The sequence below is a fragment of the Neopelma chrysocephalum genome, unplaced genomic scaffold (genome assembly GCF_003984885.1).
Source record: "Neopelma chrysocephalum unplaced genomic scaffold, ASM398488v2 Primary Assembly neopelma1_119, whole genome shotgun sequence".
NCBI lineage: Eukaryota > Metazoa > Chordata > Aves > Passeriformes > Pipridae > Neopelma > Neopelma chrysocephalum.
This window is the reverse complement of record NW_020897781.1, coordinates 8,546,996-8,568,335: the sequence shown is the minus strand read 5'-3', so window position 1 is coordinate 8,568,335 and position 21,340 is coordinate 8,546,996. Positions and strand designations below refer to the sequence as shown.

The 21,340-nt window shown below is 40.2% G+C and overlaps 1 protein-coding gene across 6 annotated transcripts in view; it reads right to left on the bottom strand.

Annotated features, from left to right (window-relative positions):
* The window catches only part of SULF2 (sulfatase 2), a 116,798-nt gene that overhangs the window by 46,600 nt on the left and 48,858 nt on the right, over positions 1 to 21,340 (bottom strand). For 2 of the 6 annotated variants that reach the window (XM_027697500.1, XM_027697495.1), the window contains exons 3-4: positions 12,511 to 12,758; positions 6,800 to 7,039 (exon numbers count right to left, since the gene is read on the bottom strand). In XM_027697500.1, the coding sequence (XP_027553301.1) occupies positions 6,800 to 7,039; positions 12,511 to 12,685 (415 nt within the window). In that variant the 5' untranslated portion in view covers positions 12,686 to 12,758. Of the gene's footprint in view, positions 1 to 6,799; positions 7,040 to 12,510; positions 12,759 to 13,441; positions 13,565 to 18,507; positions 18,700 to 18,729; positions 18,791 to 21,340 lie in introns of those variants that run through there. The other 4 variants (XM_027697499.1, XM_027697497.1, XM_027697498.1 and 1 more) reach the window with 4 other exon arrangements.

Sequence of the window (21,340 nt, the reverse complement as noted above, 5' to 3'; positions counted from 1 at the left end):
AAGTACTCAAATCAAATATCTTGAAATGGTCAAGAAGGAATCAAACTGAAGAATGCTGACAGTGAGCCAAGTCTTGCTTGTCCTTCCTCAGGTAAGAAAATTCCCAGTGGAACCGGGGCCAAAGCCCCCTTTCACTAATGCCTATAGCACAGCTTAGAAAAGTTTAAACACAACTAGAACTGTAAGGCAGAAATATTTTTCTTAACATCCCTCTCACACATCCTTTGAAAGTTAAAGGGAAAAACTCAAGAAATGGCAATTTTGACATCACCAATCTTTATTACACTTCAGGATATGATGTTTTGGTGTATCACCAGAGCATCACTTCCTACAGGAGATGGGCAAAGGTGGGTGACTTCCCAACACAGCTCACTGTCACTGCTCAGTCTGCTCATATGCCTTGGAAGCCAGTCCTGACCACTCAGATTTTCCACAAAACGTTTCTCAATGTCAAAATCACAACAATAAGACATTTCAAAAAATATTTACTGTCGGTGTCACTCGCCCCTTCTATGTACCACAGTCATAGAAGAATCTCAACATTTAGATTTATCCTCCTCTTATCACATGGAACATTTCCTCCTCTTCCTCCACACATAAAACCCAAAAACCTCCCCAACAGTGGACTGTCAGACGTTTTTTAATAACAAATAGTTAAGCAAAAGTTTATGCAGCTTAACACTGAATCTTTACTAAAATACCAAAGTCTGCACTATGCTATTTGGGCCACCCCCAAAAGAATTTCATTTAGAGCCATTCTGTCCATAGGATTTGAAGAAAATCCAATTGCCGAGTTTCAGAGATATTGAGATACTGAGATATGCTGTGCAAGAAGAATTATTTGCTGTATTTTAACAAAGCAAATAACCAGCAAAGCTGCTTTTTCCCACCTAGCAATAAACCAGGAAGAACACTACTAAAAGCATTAGTTCACAAATAAAAACAATAAAATCTTACCGAATCCAATTAGAAGAAAGGTCCAACTGTGGTTCAATAAAACCACACACTTCCTTTCAACAAGATATTCACTGAATAAGAAGAAATCTAGGTTCTACAGGGGATTGCTGTCTGTATGTTTACCTTTTGCTTTTGACAAAAAAATACATTTGACACTTTTTTGGTAATTAGTCAGTTATCTCTCACAGTCCTGAAATGCATCCATCTCAACAACCTATCTTGTCTTTCTATGCATAACAGATATACCAGGACGGAAAGTGCCATTATCTCTAACTTGGAACACATGGAAAAAGTCTCAGGGCAGTCCTTTTGCTACTAAATCATACCAAAAGACATAAGGTTCCTTAAACTCAAAGAAATTGAAATTTAACTTCCAGAAACTGTAATTAGAATCTATCTGCAAATTTTACACTGTAGGCACTGTCAAGTCTGAAATCATCACTGTTCTCTAAGTCCTTTATTCAAATATGCCATAGAGCTCATTGTTCTACTCCCATATCGCTGAGCTTTTCCAGTGCCCACTACATTGTGTATGCTGCTGTAGAGGACAAGCGTATAACCATGTGGGCCATGCAGAACACTCACACCTTGGGCGTACAGGAAAGACAACTCAGCACATACATTAGTAAATTAAGCTTGACGATTTTGAAAGACCAGCTTAGTAATTCACCCCCACGAACCAAGCCTGTCGGAAGCAGTAAGATGGACCGAGAGAGTGGATTTGGGCTACACATCAGGACTCCTCAAAGATCCTTGGTTTCCTTTTGCAATAACAGCTCTCATGATACAGTCACTCTGCTGAATCTTTCTTTTACACCATTTTCAAGTCTGATGGTCTCAAACCATCTAACGGATATAATTTGACAGACCTTGCTAAGGCAATATCTTGTCTCAGTCTACAACTTCCTTGTGAGGGGCAGAGGAGGGGCAGGCACTAATCTCTTCTCTGTGGGGACCAGGGGGAATGGCCTGAAGTTGTGTCAGGGGAGGTTTAGGTTGGGTTCTTCCCCCAGAGGGTGGTTGGCACTGACCAGGCTCCCCAGGGCAGTGGGCACAGCACCAAGGCTGCCAGAGCTCCAGGAGTGTTTGGATGATGCTCTCAGGCACAGGGTGTGACCCTTGGGTTTGGCCTGTGCAGGGTCAGGAGTTGGACTCAATGACCCTTGTGGGTCCCTTCCAACTCAGCATCTTCTGTGATTCTGTGGTAGAGAGCAAAAGGTCTATGGAAACTAATCTACCTTCAAGATAAATAATTCAGAAACCTGCTACCCAGTTTTGAAAAGTCACTTAGACATTTTGGAGGTGAATATCACAACACTTCAGTTCCTAGTCAAGCAAATCACTTCTAAAAACTAAGTCTAACTTTTAAATCACTTGGTTATGACTTCTAACAATGGCCTTCAGTCCTCCATCAACAGCAAAATCTATCTTCCTGGGTGTTACTCTGATTTGGATAATGTTTTCTTTTTATGCACGTAACATGACAGAAGTGCAGCACACTGGACAGGGCACTGGAGTGTGGATGAAAACTTGCATCTCTTCTTAATGTTGCTTTTCACCTGCCCACAGCCTTGTAGAAAGTACTTCACTATTGTGTCTTTGCTTCTGTCTACCCTTTGATTCTCCAGGTCACCAGTTATTCCCTACCAAGCTGTTATACAGAGAGATCAACTTCAGTTAAGTTTGTAAGTATTTCTGTAATAAAAAAATATCAAGCAGCAACTATTGAGGAGAGCAAAATCTAAAGCAGAGAACAGATAACCTAAGAATTTGACTCCTGGCCTTTATCTAGATACTAAAAAATGGTCACATTAAAAGGAGAGGAATGAACCTGAAAAATATTTACCAGTAGCCTTTCTCCTCTTTTGTACAATTTGTTAAAATCACTTTAAAATGTCAAAGGCTCAGACAGTGAAGTGCAAAATAATTACATGAATGCAGTCAGCCACTGTATCTTCTTACTCTAATATTAATGGATGGAAATGGAAAACTGCCACTGAATTTTAATTAATTCATTAGTTAATTATTGTAAAGCCCCATGAAAGTGCTAAGAATTATTATTACTTTTATTCCCAAAAAAATATTTTATAATGGCAGAGATGGACCTCCCACAATGACTTTTCTCTAGGTTGAAAATACAAAATTGGTGCAAAATGGCATTTATTAATTCTTTGTGTAATTCAAGCATGGACTTACCACCATGAGATACTGACACATTACCATAAAAGCAGCAGCTTTTCCCTTTGCTAACAGGTCCATTTAAGTGAATAGGGTTAGCTCTACTACTTTCCTAAAAGGAGCAAGGAGGGGAAGTTAGCCAAAATGTGGATGGCATTTGCTGCATACTGAGTCACATTAAGCCCTAACATAAATTAACAGAACTCTCCCAGAAGAATCGTTGAAGCAAAAGTGTCCTTCTGCCAGGCTGCATTTGACCCACCGTCCCTAGTTCTGTTGAATTTAATAAGATAAACATGTCTTTTCACTTCCTGGTTGCAGATAAAGCTGACAAAATATTCTGGAATCAGTCACCAATTTTAAGACTTAATCATTCAGCCAGCCAGACAAGTGGAAAAGAGAAGCTTTTCTCATTAAGTAATGTCTAAGGGAAACTTTAAATCTGTATTCCAATACAACATCCTGATATTTGCTGCTGCAGGCCCAGAGCATGCAACAATGAATTGTGCATTTTAAAAGCTGTCTCAGGGAAAGAGATGTGCATGTTGACAGAAAACAGACCCTTTTTTTGATAGATGTTTACACAGGAACCTTTGGCAGAGAACTGACATTCAGAAATGTTTGCCACAGGATCTCTTTGTTTCTTTTCCATTCTTACCATGCCCTGCTCCAAGCTGCAGTACCAGCATCCACTATTTTAAGTTGGAATGATTTAGACGTTGCTTGCAGTGACTTTTCTAAAGATCAGTTCATCAGCTGAACTGGTTTATTTACATAAACTGTCCTTCTTGCCTAATTTCCCACATTATGCAATAGGACAATATGCTGAGATTGGGATCTGGTGTTGAGGGAGCGTGTGGGGGCTACATAACAGGAACACCTGATGCTATTCATGACACTGGCAGTTTTCAAACTGAGACAGGTTAATGGAGAAGAAACATGCCTGTAACACCTACTGCCTCAGCAGCTTCCACTACAGAAGGAAATTTCCCCCCCTTCTTTGCCAGGATATTTAACTGATCCACATCAAGTGACTGCAAGCCTGTGCATGTTGGGCAGAATCCTGTTACACCCAAAGACTGAACTTTCCTCTCTATCCTTTCAAGCACGGTGCCTAAAAAAGTTGGTCAAACTTTTTAAAGTGTCAAAAACATAAAACTGACAACCAAGGCTGAAACTGAGGACCAATTACGGGAAAGATGCACTTTTTCCAACTCCTTTCCTATTTTTTACTTGCAACTCGTGCAAGAGAAACCTGCACCACCACACTGCTCCCTCATGAGACTGGCACATCCCAAGGGTGTCAGCAGCAGCACAAGCCTGCAGAGATCCCAGCCACAAATGCCACTACCCCAGAGAACATAAGACACAGGGAGGCCACAGTGAACAGAGAAGAGGGTAGGGAGATGTGAAACCAGTAGCAGAAAATAAAACCAGAGGGAAGTTCAAGTGGAGTAGAAGAGTAGAATTTCTTCCTTCAAGATTAAACAAAAAGAGAAGAGAAAAAGCACTGGGAGAGAAGGTCTGGCTTATGAATTAAGAAAAAACCAACTCCCTTCCAAAATAATAGCTGTCTCATTCCAAGGCTGTGAACTTAAAGTATAAAAGCCAGCCTCAAAAGGCTTTATTCCTCACGGCATCTTTTTCTACTCCTTCAAAAAACCAACCAACAAACAACAGCAAAACACACACAAAAACTAACAAACAAATACACAAAAAACCCAACAAACACAAAAAACTAAACTCCACAAAACCAAAAACCCAAGGGATCAGGAAGCTAAACTGTACGTTTGCAGGGCAAACCAGTACTCGCACAGACTTCAAAAATAAAAAAAAATAACAACCCTACAAATGAACTCCAGTGCTTTCCACATCTTCCTTTGTTCACTGTAGTCATGTTCAAGGAGGACTCCCCATTTCAGATAAACTGTATTCATAACCTTCAAAATATTCCCCTTAGCAGGTTACTTTTGAAACTTGAGAAACTGAGCAGACAAGGTGCTCAAGTACAATCTCCTGCTGTTTCTGAAGCAGGTAGATCTGATCACATCTTTGGGGGGGGAAAAAAAGAAAAGAAAAAAAAGTAAAAAAATACTTTCTACTGCTGACATCCTTCAAAGTGAACAACTCAAGACTTTTCCTGGGGGACAGAAATTAACACCAGCCTGCAATGATGGCAATTTCCATTTCAATTTGTATAATAACACGTCACATTTAACTACAGGAACGAGGATCTCTCACTGACACCTTATGATGGCCTTGTACCTGAAAAAGCACTATTTATGTGTGCTTCAATAAGTTTAGTTTGCAAATTAAGAGAGGTAGAGTGATAATGTAATACGGATTCATTAAGATCTTGGGTCTAAATTTAAAACTTAAGTTAAAAATGTAAAACAGATGCACACCAGGACACTTGCAATGGCTATTCAAGTGAGTAGAAACTGCAGGTTCTTGAAATACAGTCACTAAATATAAAAATTATTACCAGAGACAAACATGAGTAAACACAAATCAAATAATCTACGAAGAATAAAACATTAACCTTGGTGTGGTATTCCTATGATCACTGGTATTAGTGCCAGGAATGACAAATGGGAGGGAAACAGCAACCAATTAATAAGGTACATGCCCTTCCCCTAAATTATTTCTTTCCAGATGAACTCAGGTCTTCATTTTAGATAATCAAAACAAGGAAATTACCTATTTGTTTTAAGACCAAGACTTTAAAGCAATAACATGTAAAACTCATGTGACTAGTTAGAAAGGAAATATTTTTTTGTAATAAATAATCAAATTTAATTTGCTTCTGTTACAACTATTATTCAAGATTTATACTAGTTTCTGGAAGCCTCAAATACTATAAATTCAAGAAAAAATTGTGTACTATTAATAACAACTACAATACAATACTACAATTAACAACAACTATAATAAAATATTACAGTATATATACACCATAAATAACACAAGTAGAACCACGTTTATGCCTATTTCTCATCATGATAAAAGGCATCAGAAAGAAAAGTAACAAAACCACTGTCACAGTCAAGAACCTAAATCTAATGTCTGGGGGAAGAAAGAAGGAATTAGGTGTGAAACACAGGCTACATGTTTTCTGAAATCCTTTCTACAGGATATCTGTTCCTAAGGAGTAGTGCATGTTTCTCAGGAGTACACTTGATCTTGCCAATTATTCCCCAGTTGTTATTGATCCTAAACACCTTTCTGGGAATCGATTGTCTAGAGAAATCAAACCAGCTGATTGTCCCAAAGCACAAAAGGAGCAGTCCCTTCTCTCCCATTCTTAATTTGCTTATTATATCCACTTTATGAAAAAAAAAAGAAAAAAATCAAAACACTGATTCCTTTTCATAGCATCTTTCTTGGTCATTCTGTGCACTTCAGGGCATATTCTACACGTGCTATGCCTTCAGCTGAAGCAGGCACCTTGTTTTATTCCCACCTTCTGAAAAAAAGTCTTGGGATTTTTGTTGTTTGTTTGTAAGTAAACATTTCCACCAGTAAAAGTACGAGGAAGCTAAACTAACACACAAGACTGAAGGGCTGGCATGACAAGAATAAATGCAGTCCAGGATGAGAAAAACCAAAAATATTACACGTACGAGCCTCTGTACTGGCCAGGTGGAGCCAGCCTGGAGCTTACCTGTCCTGTAGCCCGTGTTGTTGAGGTACACTGCAAAGGTCCTTATTTCATGCTGAGCCTGCCAGGAGGGAGAGGAGCAGTTCTCGTTGTTGGTGTAGGTGTTGTGGTTGTGGACGTACTTGCCCGTCAGGACGGAGGAGCGCGACGGGCAGCACATGGGCGTCGTCACGAAGGCGTTGATGAAATGAGCACCCCCCTGCTCCATGATCCGTCTGGTTTTATTCATCACCTGCATAGAACCTGGAAGAAGAAAAACATTTGGGAATTGTTTTCTTGTTTCGGTCACAAAGAGCCCCATAAGAGCTCCCGTCACGTCAGAGACCAGAATGAAGTGCGAGCACAGAAAGGGCACTGTGATCTCGGAGTGAATCCAGATGCAAAGAGATTGTTCTCCTGCCTCAGTGAAGTTCTCCCATTGTTTCAGTAAGGACTAAATACTGAAGTCCTAAGTTAAGATATGACTCAAGTCTGCTGGCATGGACCATGATGCTTCTTTCATTTCTCTCTCTCTCTAAATTCAAGATTTACTGCTGTAACTTTCTGCACCTTTTCTGCAGCCCTTCTGGAGCCACCAGGACTGTTCCAGTAGCTGAGGGTGAAATGCACTTTGTACAGCAACCCTGACCACAGCCTGCATGCTCCTTAAGTGTCATTTAATCTTTGGTTTTAAAATAAACCTGATGCACTGCCTTTTGTGACAACCTTCTGCAAAAGCCTGAGGGCTGTAACCACAGAATCACTGAGGTTGGAAGACTATTTAGTCCAACCTACTGCTCAAGCAGGGTGTGCTAGAGTTGTTCTCTAAATAAATTGTTCTCTCCCTGTTGCGAGGTATTAGGAGATATTGATTTCTGTACTTGTCACTGAACCAAAGACAACATAAAGCCCTCAGAATAATTTCCATAACCAGCCCACTATGTTCTCTCCATGTGCTTCACCCCTTCTGATAACAGTATTACCTAAAACTATCTACATTTTCTTAGGCTTGGTTCTACAGAATCAGATCTTCAGATGACTGCTTGGGACAGATAGCCACGTATTTCACAACCATCATCTAAAAACAAACAAGCAAGTTTAGCTGGCAGGGACTTGGATAAATTGGGATAACAGGAGTAAAAGTCTTTTTGCCAACAATTACTGAAAGACATGCTGCTGCCAAATGGCTGTTCTGTTTATTTAAGACAAGGCTTTGGTCGAAGACTGCATCGTTACATCACCTAGCTAAATCTGGATCCATATCAGAGCTCCTCCTAAACCCAGAAAAACCAAGGCTCAGAGAAAAAAAGAAATTTAATTTTAACTATCCGTGCCTGATAGTTAAAACTGCATCAGAGCGAGACATGAAAAATTTTCCTGATCTAGGAAGAATTTCCATTTTCCTAAGAATTTGTCATCAGCACAACCTTGCAAAGGAGAGGAAATCTGTCCATCACCAACCCTCCTTTCCTGCTCTGAGCAGGGAAAGCCAACAGCCAACATGGAGATGAAGGTGTGGTTTCATGCCAGAGTAGGGTTGGGGGGAACTTACCCAAGCTTGACTTGGATTAACAGTTCAGCTTTAATCAATGCATCCTGCAACCATCTGGCACAAACTATGTTGTTTCTGTCAATACTGGGTTTAGGTTTCTTCTAAGCTCTTTAGGCAGGGATTTCATTATGAAATGGCAACAGTAAGTCGATTGATACAGGGTACATTGATACAACCAGGAGTCAAAACCTAGAGGGAAAATGGTCATAAGCCACATAGGAAATCTGACTCTCTGGCACCATGAAGGAAGGCTAATTGCTACTGTATGTCATTTTACCTAAAAACTGCCATGGTATTAGTTTACTTGAGACCATTCTGTTGGAATGAGTTTAAAAGAAAAAAAGAAAAATCAAAAATCTGTTTGTGCATTTCTCAGGTCAGAGCACATCCCTGTCACATCACTTTGTGACAAGAACCAAGGCAGGTTATTGCACCACTCCCTTAGAACTTGCTAAACTTCACATACCAAAAAGGAGTTTCTGAAGGAAGCCAGATTTATTTATTTTTTTGTTTCCCTAGTTGTGGGATAAGTGTTAGTGCTTAAAGGCACTAACAACACAGTTAACAATTATAACAGCCAATCATACACTCTGTGAGCCTGAAAACTGTGGATGTTTCCTCTGTGTTGTCTTATGAGATACAGCCCAAGCATAAACAGGAGTCCGAAAGAATGTTTTGTCTTGCCAATACTGAAATATAATTTAACAACCCCTTTAAAAGACAGAGGCATCTGTGCATAAATAACAGTACATGTTAAGACTCCCCTTGGGGACAGTAACCTCCTTTAATAAAACTGCTGTAATGACAAAGCCCTATATATCAACAGTCTTTAGCACAAAAACATATGATCTAATCTGCTTCCCCAGCCTGAGAACTAATACAGAGTGACAGATCAGTGGAAGGTAAAAATCCAGCATACTCTTCTGTATAATCTTAAATAGGCCAGCTTTAAATATTTTAAACAGCATTAAACCAGCCAACCAAAACTTATTTTCTTCCGCTTGCCTCCGATACAAACATAAAATTGTGAGAAAAATTAGAAACTGTTCTTTCTGCAGCAGATTAGTTACGTGTTAATGAGCAACAGGAACCTCACCACATCACCTTTTGAGCTGGAAAGCCTTCTCAGGTTTCATTAGTGGATGTACCATGGGAAGTAGCAGTTCGAAGTGTCAATATTTAATTCAGAAAATGTTCTGTTACCCATCTAAACCCACTGATAGTAAACAAAAAATTTAGCAGTTAAAAGTGAAATTTCTAAGCTATTAAAAAAAAATAAATCCATTAGACTACTGTGAAAATATGAAAGTTTAATCAATTTGATGCATTAAAGCTGCTCACTGAACAAAGCTAAGCAAAACCTATGTTAAAATTCCACTTGAAATTTGTGTGCTATCCATAACTTTGCTTAGTGTATCTTCACAGTTCACTTCAGGGATAAAGCTGATATATTGACTAATATTAACCAATTATATATAATTGAGAAAATACACCAATTATTTATGAAATAATACTGAAGTCCTTATTAGTTGTGTTTTGTTATCAGAGGAAATAATTTACATGTTTCAGAAAGCTCCAACTGTTGAAGAACTTGTATTAAGTACCAAGTGACTTGTCTACTCTGAAGCACAACTTATGAAGTGGTATCCACACACAGATAAGCTAACTGAACCCCAGAATGTTAATTAACTGTCCCCTAAAGCCTTCTCTTTTTATCCTATTTGAACCTCATCAGACACAGCTGTCACATCATTTCCTTTTTTCCTCATATTTAACAAAGCTCTGAAGTCCCAATTGCCACGTATGATAACCAAGAAAAATTATCTTCCAAGTCACTTTTATAGTTTACAGAGGAAGACCTAGGAACATACAAATCACCTCTCACTCACATTTCTCTGCTGTGGTTGAAATACCTTCTAAATAACCAGATCTTTCTTCAACTACGAGATCATGAAATAAGATTTTTTTTAAACCCGATATGGTAGATAAACCTAATTAAACTGGAGTTGCTGAGTCCATCACACAGGGGACATCAGCATCATCCTAACTTGGATTTAAAGGGCTCTAATAGCAAAAAAGGAAGTCTTTATTTCTAATTAATTCTTCCTCCTTGTCACTATATTCCTCTTCTTTATATTATGCTTGTCAGTACAACTCTTTTGATTGGACAGTCTAGAAGGTGTATATGTTTCAGTGGTTCTTGGTGTTCTCACTTGTCTTCTCCCAATTGTATCCATCACAATAGATTCTGCATCCTATTCATCAGCCCCTCATCAGTCTTCTCCTTTTTCCAATACAATGCTGAGGTTTGGCTTCCCAAGTAAAACTCATGGTTAACAGTAATGGGAACGTAAAGAGTTGTACTCCTTTCCTGAAAGGACAACATTCTCTTTCTGGTAAACTCCACCTGCTGCTGGTACATTGTTAAATCTATCTGTAAATAAATAAAGGAAAGCCTGTCAAAGGCACTTGAGATCATGTTGTAATCCCTTTCACCTCAAAAGTAGCTACAAAAGAACAATGGAAGCTACAACACCCATCAGTTACAGAATATCCTTATAAACAGATGAAATCTTAGTTATTCACGGCTTTCCCTGCTATGTTTTCATAGCTTCCAACTTTTCCTTAGCTTTTATTTGTAATTCATATCTTGTTTTCATCTTTCATAAATGCACTAACCACAATCACCACAAATGGCAATTTTGATTAACTTGGACAGCTCACCAGACAACAGACAAGAATAAAAATTAATTCCAACAAATATTGGGTCTCCCAAAGCCATTAGTGTCAAACGAGGAATATCACATCTTAGCTTCATCAAATGGATTTTCCTTGGCGAGATCCTAATTTGTGTGGACACATGCCCATTATCCTTGAAACTGGAAAGCATCCGATCATAAGAGAAGAGAAATATCCTGCCCAGTGGACTCAGTCAATTGCATCACAAACACACAGGTCAGCAGAAAACAGAAGATGATAAATTTTTTAGGACCACCTTCTGAGCCTGCAAGATAATGTACTCAGGTTCTTTGATACGTTATTGGAATTGCTTCATTTGTGATCCAAATAACCATTAAACAAACACTGACAACAACAAAAACCTCTTCTGATCCTACTAACTGGAATTGCATTTATATTTGGTGAGGCTTTCTCACCACCTTGGACAAGAATGTGACACCTATGATACTGCAGACATGCAGTAATATAGGTGCAAAGGAAGCATCTATAAAAACACTGCCATGTTGCTGTGATCAACTTATCAACAAGATAAGTAAGTGTACGAGTAATACAAGTTTATTAATTTTATGTTCTGTTTCCTCTGTGAGGTCCGTTTTCCAATTTTTCCTACCCATACTAGAAATCTAATGCAGTAAAATTTGGTGTCAAAAAACAAACCAGACCACACACACGAGTTCTCATTTTTCAGATGATCCAGGCTTTGTACACACTTAAAGGCATAATTCTACTGCAAAATCATTAACATAAACTGGTTTGTGTTAATCACTTCTCATAACTACAGACAACATTTGGTAAGTACAAGCTTGTTCAGGTAACAGAACAAAACCCAAACTCTGTCAGTTAATTCATTATTCCAAATCATTAGGCAAAGCATGTGTTTAATCTTCATCTCCTTTCTTCAACAATTAATATAGTGTTGAATAACACAGTAGAACCTTTTCATTCTTTGACACTTTGGTCAGTAATTAACTACACATCTAAATGGACAACAAAAAGAATAGTATGACTGTGTTACGTGGCATTTAAGTAAATAAAGATTGTATATGTAATGAATGTCTGCAATTACACAAAATACCCTGGGTCATTACATGATATAATAATCACTTATGAATTTAAACCTACTGCCTTGGCATGCAGCTTCCCAGACTATACTTGCCATTGCCAGCAGCAGAGTTTAGGTGTTTAGATGAAGCCAGATAGGCAGAAACCTCGTATTTCCAAAAAACATGAAGTTTAGCATTTCGAGACTGACTTTTGCTGTCCTTGAATCCCATCCAGACAAAAAGCACGTTCTACATAAAGGCACGTTTAAACTTGTGCTTCCTATCATTTTTCAAACTGGAAAAAAAAAATAAAAATTCTCATTTTGACCACGAGAATCCAGCTCCAAGGAAAAGCAGTGCCACACCTGTTAGCTGAAATTTTCTTAACGCTGGGCTCTTACCAAGTTCTACATCCTGATCATCAGTAAGAACAAGGATGATGTTTGGGCGGATGTTTCTACGGTCTCTTTGAAATCTTCCCTTCAGACGCTGATTTAACAGGAAAGCTGAACTTCCATCCAACAGTGATAAAACAGTCATCATGAATAATCCAAGGACAACACTATGCTGGGCCATGTTGTGCTGAGTTAATGTTCTCTCTGAACAAGGTAGGTTAATGGCTTCTATTTCTTTTTCGTTTGCAGGTCTCCTATAAGGGAGAGGGAAACAAATTTTTATCTATACTTTGACCCCTCTGCTCCCCCCAAAGGAACAGCAAGGTTCTCTCCAAAGAAGTAAAAAGCAGTATACTTGAAATAATCTAACTCCAAAGGAAAAAAAAACAAAACCAAACCCACAAACAACAACAAAGCAAACAAATGTTTTCTAGTGCCAGCTAGAAGCAGAAATTTGGAAAAAAAATCAGTTCATAAGCTGTTACCAGTGCAGGCAACAAAGTTTCACTCTAAGCTCAGATCTGGCAGCAAGTTTTTGCAGGGTATCAAACTCTTTTGCTTTGATACATATAAAGAGCAACCTTCTTCCTTAAGGGATGGTTTCAAATTACATTTTTGTTTACTGCATCAAAAGTTGAAGAGAAAAAAACTGTATCAATATTTTTAAAAAGGACTGTAGTAAAATTTACTGAGTTAACAACACACTTGCAAAATCAGAGAATCCTCAGATAGAAAACTTGTTATACACTGATTTATCTTACACATTTCATTAGGGAGCAGAGCTGCCCAGATCTTGGAACTATGGTGTGATGCTGTTTGAAGTCTACTACAGCTTTGATGTTACTGCAATATCCCTTCAGCATTTCTGTTGGTTTCCAAGATTATATATATTTTTTAATACCATTATTATTAATGAACAGATTTGAAAGCCCATTACTGTTTGGGAATGGATGCACCAAAGTGATTTGCATTGCCTGTGACTTCTCTTCGTGATAAATACAACGCCCCAAAATTGACTTCATTGCAAAGCAGAGCACATCTAACTGGTACTGCTCCTGTTAACAAGTCAATAAAAAATTCTGAGCAATTCCTACAAGGAGATTACAAGAAATGAATAAGCATGCTGAAGAATTCTTGAAATCACAGTTTTGCTTAGTGATCTCCTGGTATAAAGGGATTTTCTCTTGCTTTCAGAAGTCAAAATAACAATATGAAAACGTACTGAAAACATCAAGTACTAATTATTTCATCACATCCAGCAATTAAGGATTCAGTTTTTGATGAATTCCCTACTTGCTCCTTGGCTTTTCCTGGATTGGTGCCAATGATCTCTCGTAAGAGAAGTGAAAAATCAATTAAAATTGACACAAGAAAGATAATTTGCTTTTTGTAAAGACCAGAAATGCCTGAGTAGAAAGAACCCAGCACAATGTGTTTTTACCCAAAGAAAAATGTTGGTTCTTCTGTCCCTAGAGCCACGTGAGAAAACAGTTTTTACTCCAGCAGATTATTTCATAGCCACATTATTACTTCATCTCCATCAGCGACTGTTCTTTGAGATAAACTTTGATTAAGAAAGTTCTCATGCAACAGCAAAACCACTGTTCTGAAAAAGTTTCTATGCTTATATAAGAAATGCATATTCAATTTTCACAGAAGTCAACAGATATGTAGCTATAGTGTGATGGAATATTTATTAAGGCTGCTTTCCAAAACTGTACACTAGTGGGTTTTTTGAGGAAATGAAAAATCCTCCTTCCTTACTAGTCTGCCCAGTGAGTTTCACAGGGAGGTGAAATTAACTTTTTTCATAGAAACTAAAAATTGATTTTGAATATCCCAGCTCTTGTTCCAACGGGTAGGGAAAGAACTTTCCAAGTTTACAGCTACAGTTTTAGTATTTCTGCTGCTGCCCAGAGGTTTGCCAGGCTATTGCAGCAGAAACACTGACAAGTCCAATCAATTTTCACTCCTGGCACTCAGAATTCCATCTGCAGCAGTACAACTGGGAAGAATCATGTCAATGTGTTGCTACTGTCCAGAGTAGTCAAAAGCAGCTTGAGAGAGAAACTTGGACCTATTTCAAAAGGGGAGGACAGAAAGCAAGCTTGTTTAGCAGGCACATATGCCTGGACACCAGTTTTTTGGGGGAGAAGGTAGAGAAATGGTTCCTGCTTTTCAGAAATTACTACATATACACTTTTGTTAAAAAAAAATAAACTGACAATAGAGATGTTTTCATTACACACATTTTTCTGAAGGTCTAAAAGTTAAGGTGGGGCTTTATCTGTCTATTACTAGCCAATAGCTTCTCAAAATAATAGCATTTGCTGACTTTTCTTGCAGCATTTGGAAGGCTGCCCGTTTTTGTCATACCTGCTCAGAACCACCTGCACTACAGTGTTGTGCATTTAACCATCTTCTTGCATTTTTCTCACTTCTTTTAACCCAATGCATGAAGTAACCTCATGACCTCATTGTCTCTTTTCCCTCAGCTTATCTTTTCCTCACATTTTATTGCCCCTCACTCACTCACTCACTCCATTGTAACTAAAAATAGAAGCTGTTCCATCTCAGAGAGCTGCTTGGCTCTCTATAAAATACTTAACACATAAGTACATATGTGGATGTACATAAACTGCTATTCCACGGCTATTTTAACCACACTTGTATATTTATGGTTAATTAGTTATCTCTGAAAGGTTACTGCAGGTGGAAGAGAGAATTTCATGTCAAGCACAACAGGCATCTTCCCCCAAACCCGTTATCTTTTTCTTGCCCTCTCCCTCCCACCACCTTGATGAATATTTTTCAGCTATTCTGATGTGTTATGTTCCTATTATTATCAGGGTAAGTACTGCTGGGAACCAACTCAAAGTATGTAATTATGTGCAAAACTCACACCAATAACTAGGTAAGAAAATTAAAGCAATTTTAGAAAATAACCTATTTCTTAAAGTATGTTTTCATAAAAGACAGACGTCACAACTAACAGCATATATGCAGTACAATCTAAAAGGCAGCTTTTAGACAGCTCTCAGAATAGCAACAGAAGAGTCTCTCTCATGGATTGCCAGTGGTCAAATACAGATTGGTTTTTTTAACCCCTGGTCTTTGGTGAACTTCAGGGAAGAAATATGACAAAGTTTCTATTAACAGTTTTTTTCCCATTTCTGTCAACAAGTTTAATCTGTTACTCACAGATAAAGCCAGAAGAGTTCCACAGCAGTGCCCCAATCTGCCTTCACTTTTAATAGAGCACCTCTCCAACGATGCATTTTGATTTGAGTGGTACAGATGGTCCACTGCTTTCTGTGCCTCTGCAGGCCATCCTCCAATATTAAAGATGCTTAATCTGTAGTGCCTCTCATGAGAATTAGCTATGCCTCTTATTTTTTCCTAGATTACACATATGAACTTGACAAGTCTGGTCACTCCTGGTTTATATTTAGGAAAGTGCTATCAGAAATTTATGAAATGTTCTTTAGCTGTGGCATCTAGCTTTATTAAGCCTACGAAACCTCCTAGCAGGCTGCTTTAGAGAAAGTCTGGTCCTCTTATCAATTCTAATGTGACATTAAGTCACATTATAAATGTTGAAGAGATAAAGCCAGACTTCAGTACATTTACTCTATTTATGAAAGAACTGAGCTGAGGGCTGTTCCCAAGTAGCATTTACACCAAGGAAAGGCTTATTTATAACACTGCCCTCAGTAACTAATGTCAGTTCTACAGCAGCACAGGCAGAATGCACAGGGATGACTGATGTCAGCTCTACCCCAGATGGTATTTTTAACAGGCTATTGATTAGTATTGCTTGGCACAGATGTAACAGGCACTGTGGGTGCAAAATTAGTAACTGACGGTGGCTTGCACAGATTGGTGCTCCCAACTTCACCAATGCAAGTCCCAGCACAACTGTCCCATGCATAAGCCCAGTGCAACTTCACTGAAATCAGGTAATTCAGTTACTACAACATAATAGGAAGAGTCAGATGCTGCTGTGAGTTAACAGAAAAGGTACAAACACATAACTAATTAATTCTGTAACTTAAATTAATCCTGCTCCTAGTCTACTTCTAGGAAGCTGCTTCTAGTTACATTTACATTAACCGGTTTTGGGTTTTTTTAAATAAGCATACTGCAAACCATTACACACACAATTGGCATGACAAGTTCAACTCGCCCAGCAGCCACCACAGAGCAGGGTAAGTGCCTGTGAGCCACACACTGGAAGGGCACAGTAGGGGCCAAGTGGCCACGAGAAGCAGCACAGACCTGCTCTCAGTGTGGCTGGAGCCAATGCCAGGTGTATTATTTAAGCAGACCTAGGTGTGTCATTTGTCCAAGGTTTAAATTCATTGGAATACATGGTGCTGGAGCCATTCCCTAGCAACCAACCCAATTAAAACCACTCTGCCAGTTAAATGGATTCAGCTGTGCTGCTGTCCTTTTAACTCCTCGGTCACTCCTATGCATCCAGCTCTGGTTATGATGCTCATTCCTCTTGCACTGAAGCTGTCAACCATCGTTTCAAATCATCATACTGTGTTTGTAAGAGATAAAACACATTTTTATATGTGGATTGGGAAGAACCTTGTTTGCAATCAAACAAGGTTCTCAGGGGAAGAGGTATCAACACTATCTCAGTCGTATCAACACTACTGCTGTAATCTAACAACACGCTGTTTGCTTATAGTTTTCTACTTTCTGAATTTTTTTCCCCCAGGTAGTCAAAAATTTAAGAGAAAGTACAAAAATCAAATTCCCAGTGCTAAATGTGACTCTCAAAAATTGCAGTTGTGCCGATTTACCTACAAAAACCATGGATAAAGCTTTTTTATTGGCAAGTATATACAATTTTTTTACAAGTCAGGAACAGAGCTTCCAGACTCATTGGTGCACTGAATTACTATTCAGATACATTCTTCTGTCTTGCTTGCCTTATGCTGGTGAACTCTATACCAAAACTAAATATTTATCACAGAGAAGCTTACTCACATTACAAAATCTCATTCCTATTCTGTAACTTTATTTTAAATAAAACAGAATTATAAATTAGTTATAATTTTCCCTAGGACTTGATATTTTAAAAAGTGTTTGAAGCAGCTCAATATACTTTCCATGAATCCATACTATTCTTTCTGTTCACTGCTTGCATGTTACTATTAGAGCTTTCCAGTGACACACACAGAATTAATTAGTCCTTTGCTAGGTTAAATTGCTATTTGGATCCCTCAAATCCACAATAATAAACATGCTGTTCTGCACCACATGCAATAACCAGTAACAACTTCAAAGAAGTGAAGAATTATTTTGCTATTTTACTTATTATCTTCACGTAATTATATGTAATAGAGATACTGCCCTTGACTTTAAAGATAATTATATTAACTTGTATTAAGTACAGTAATAACCACAGACTTTCACTTCTGAAGATACCACAGGGGAATGAACGCGAGTGTTTTAGGACAGAACAAGTAGGTAAAAAGAGCTACCATTACACAAATACATTCTACCGAGTAAACAGATTGGGGGTTTTTGCAGGAAAAAAAGAAAGTCTCACTGCGTTCACAGAGATGCAAACACACGCAGGCGTTCAGACACGGACCCGTCCGGCGATGTGCCAAGCGCGGGGCTGAGCGCTCTGGCATCAGCGGCTCTCTGGGGACCGCTCCCCGCACAGCCCCGGCCCAGCGCGCTCCCTCTGCCCGCACGGCCGGGCCGGGTCCCCTCCTCCCTCCTGCCCCCGTTCACAGCCACGGGCGGCACCGAGCGCCCGCCGGGCCGGGGCCGGCAGGGCCGCAGCGGGGCGGGGAGGCTCCAGGGCAGCTCCCGGCATCGCCTCCAGCCTCCGCCCGCCCCCCGGTCCGCACAGAGCTCCCTCAGCCCGTGTGCCCAGGGCTCCCCGCGATGGCAGCCCGGCTGTGCCGCCGCCGCGCCGTGCCCAGCCCGTGCGGCGGGCGGGGGCTCCAGCCCTGCCCCGCAGCGCCCCGCACTCACCGCGGAGCCGGCGCTCAGCCGTGCCGGGCCCCGGCCGCCGCTCCCCGCGCCCGCCCGCCGAGCCCGGGCAAGCGCATCCTCCGGCCGCGCTGCCGGGCAGCGCCCGCAGCCGCTTCCCGGAGAGAAGCGTTCGGAGGAAGCGCTCGGGCGGGTGCGGCCCCCGCTTCTTCTTCCTCCTCCTCTCCCTTCTTTCTCCTTTTCCCGTTTAAAAAGTTCATTTACCTCGAGGATCCTCCTCCCGGGATTGACGCAATGCCCGGCGGCGCGCAGGGAGGAAACCTGTTCCACCAGCCCCCGGCTCGTTCAAAGTCCAGCGGCAGCACCGCGGCAAAGGCGCAGCCCGGCAGCCGGGGGGGCCCACAGCCAGCCCCCTCCGAGGGGAAGGGGCCGACGCTGAGCTCCCGCCGGAGGCACAGAGCCTTTACCAGCGAAGGGCACAGTCCACGGACGGGTGGGGACGGGGAATTAATTGCCCCTCGTCTTCTCAGCTCTTCGTGTCTCCCATCGTTTGCTGAGTGCTGCCCCCCCCCGCAGCGCTGCTGGGCTGAGGGGGGACGCGACAGACCCCGACGGGGCTGAGGAGCTGCGGCTGCCCGGAGCCCTACACCGAGACCCTGTGAGAGAGGGCCCGATGACTTCCTAAGGTGTCGGTAACACAGACCCCGTTGCACCTGTGCAGCTGAAATTAAAGGCCCGATATTCATTAGTAATTAAGAAAAGCCAAAGCTCTTAGAGATGGGGGCTGCGTTTACAGCAGGTGCTGTCTACGTTATGTGCAACCAGTTACATTGTACTTCTGGAACTTGTCTGGGTAACTATCTAAATAGGTAACATCTTCAGTGTATTCTTTAAAGACCTCCTAAATGTATATCTGTAGGACATACTAGTACATTAACTTGTTAAGAAAATCATAAAACCCAAACACTTTCTGGCAGTATTCCCATGCTGACAGGTTACCTCAGAACTTCCTGACTTTTCTTATTGTATTTAATATTCTGTTCCATCTACGATTTATTTGGATTTTTGCTTTAACACAAGCACTGCCTCCAATGACTCCATCCGGACTTTGCTGGAGAAGGCTAATAGGTTGGAACAATTTTTTATTGCTGGCTCTATTCTTGGCTACACACAGACAGACCCTAAATTAGCAAAAAAAATGAAATGGCACAATTCCTCCAAACTGAGGTACCAAGTGGGCTCGAACGAGCAATACGAGTGAAACACTGCATGTCAGTACAACCGTGTCCACACTAGGGGCTGCAACAGCACAACTGTATTGGGATAAATAAGCCACTCCCTAACGGAGTTACGCTAATCACAGATCCACGAGCTGTGCGTAAAACAGGAGCTACATCTTGCTAACATTCTGATAAAATCCTTTTATTGCTTTCTGAGATAACATTTGACCTTTTGCTAACAACTTTCAACTCACAATGAAACAATTTACAGACAATTAATTTCACAACACACCTGTGAGCTACGATGTTCTGACTCTGCACATTTGAGACATGAATTAGTGTCAGATAAGGCAGCTGAGTCACCCTGAGCCAAAAAGCCTCTCAGGTCAGGAACAGGAGGAGGAATACAGCATTCCTGTGTCTTAATCACAAGCCAACACAGTTTGTCACCTGCAATACACCACCTCTACAAACTACCTCTACAGAGACTGCAAACAGTAACTACCAAGCCAAAGAAAACACAAAGCTATACAGTGGTCTGCATTTTCTATCAGAGAAGAAGACTGACAAGGTCCCTGTATTTCTAGAGCACTGTAAATGGGATTTTCCATTACAAGAAACACATGACCTAACATAAAGCTGCATTGTGAGTTTTCATTATTATAGACTACAAGCAACAATAGATTCTAAAACTAGTATTAGTGACATTGGTATGGCAATCTAAATTTAACTTAACATCACTGGAAAATCTGTCGCAATAGATCGCTCATTTCAACAAAAGGGTACGTTCACCTCACAGGGAGTGCATGTAATTGCCATTAATGTTAATGGGAGTTATGTAAGTGCATTAAGAGGACAATATACCCCCCGGTCTGAGACAACCCTGCAAAGTGAAAGGTATTTCCTCTTCTAGAGAATGGGGTTTACATCTCATGCATTTTGAAAGAACTTGTTCTGGCACCGTTACAAAACAGGATGTGTAACAACTATTTGCATACTCGGTGAATGTTAAGTTAAAACAGTTACTGATTTCAAAGTTAAAGCAGTTTACTGATTTCAGCTAGTTTGAGGGATATTTGTGGGTTTATTTGAAGTCTAGGGCAATAAAATCATGTGAAATTACTGGTAAAACGAGATGGTCTGACAGCTTCCTCATGCAAGGGGGAAGAAATTTTTTAGGTATCTACTTTTTAAACAGAACAAACTCATTTCATTCACTGCCTGGCAAAGGATTCCATTGATGTCTACGGATCATCACAACTGATCGGGAGTTCAAAGATAAAATGAAAAAGCAAGATCATTCCCTTTTGCTGTCACACCACCAGACCTTTTTCACCAAATAAATTTCAGATCTCTCTCACAGCACACCATTGAACATCTTGAATTTATTTTGCCTCAAATAACAAATGTTGCTTATTATCTAAATAATTTGTCTAAGCAAACATCCTAGGATATACCTATTAAAGTTATGAGAAAACAGACGTGGTCATTTCTTTAAATTTCATCACACATCCATCTACATTGTCAGCCACATAAATTCCTCCAAAAATTTAATCTGCAGTTTCTGTGTCTACTTTACTCTGAAGTAGTGTGGCACAGGGTAATAAATAGAACAGCGCACGTTGGACTATGAACTAAGCTATGGAGTTGTATGT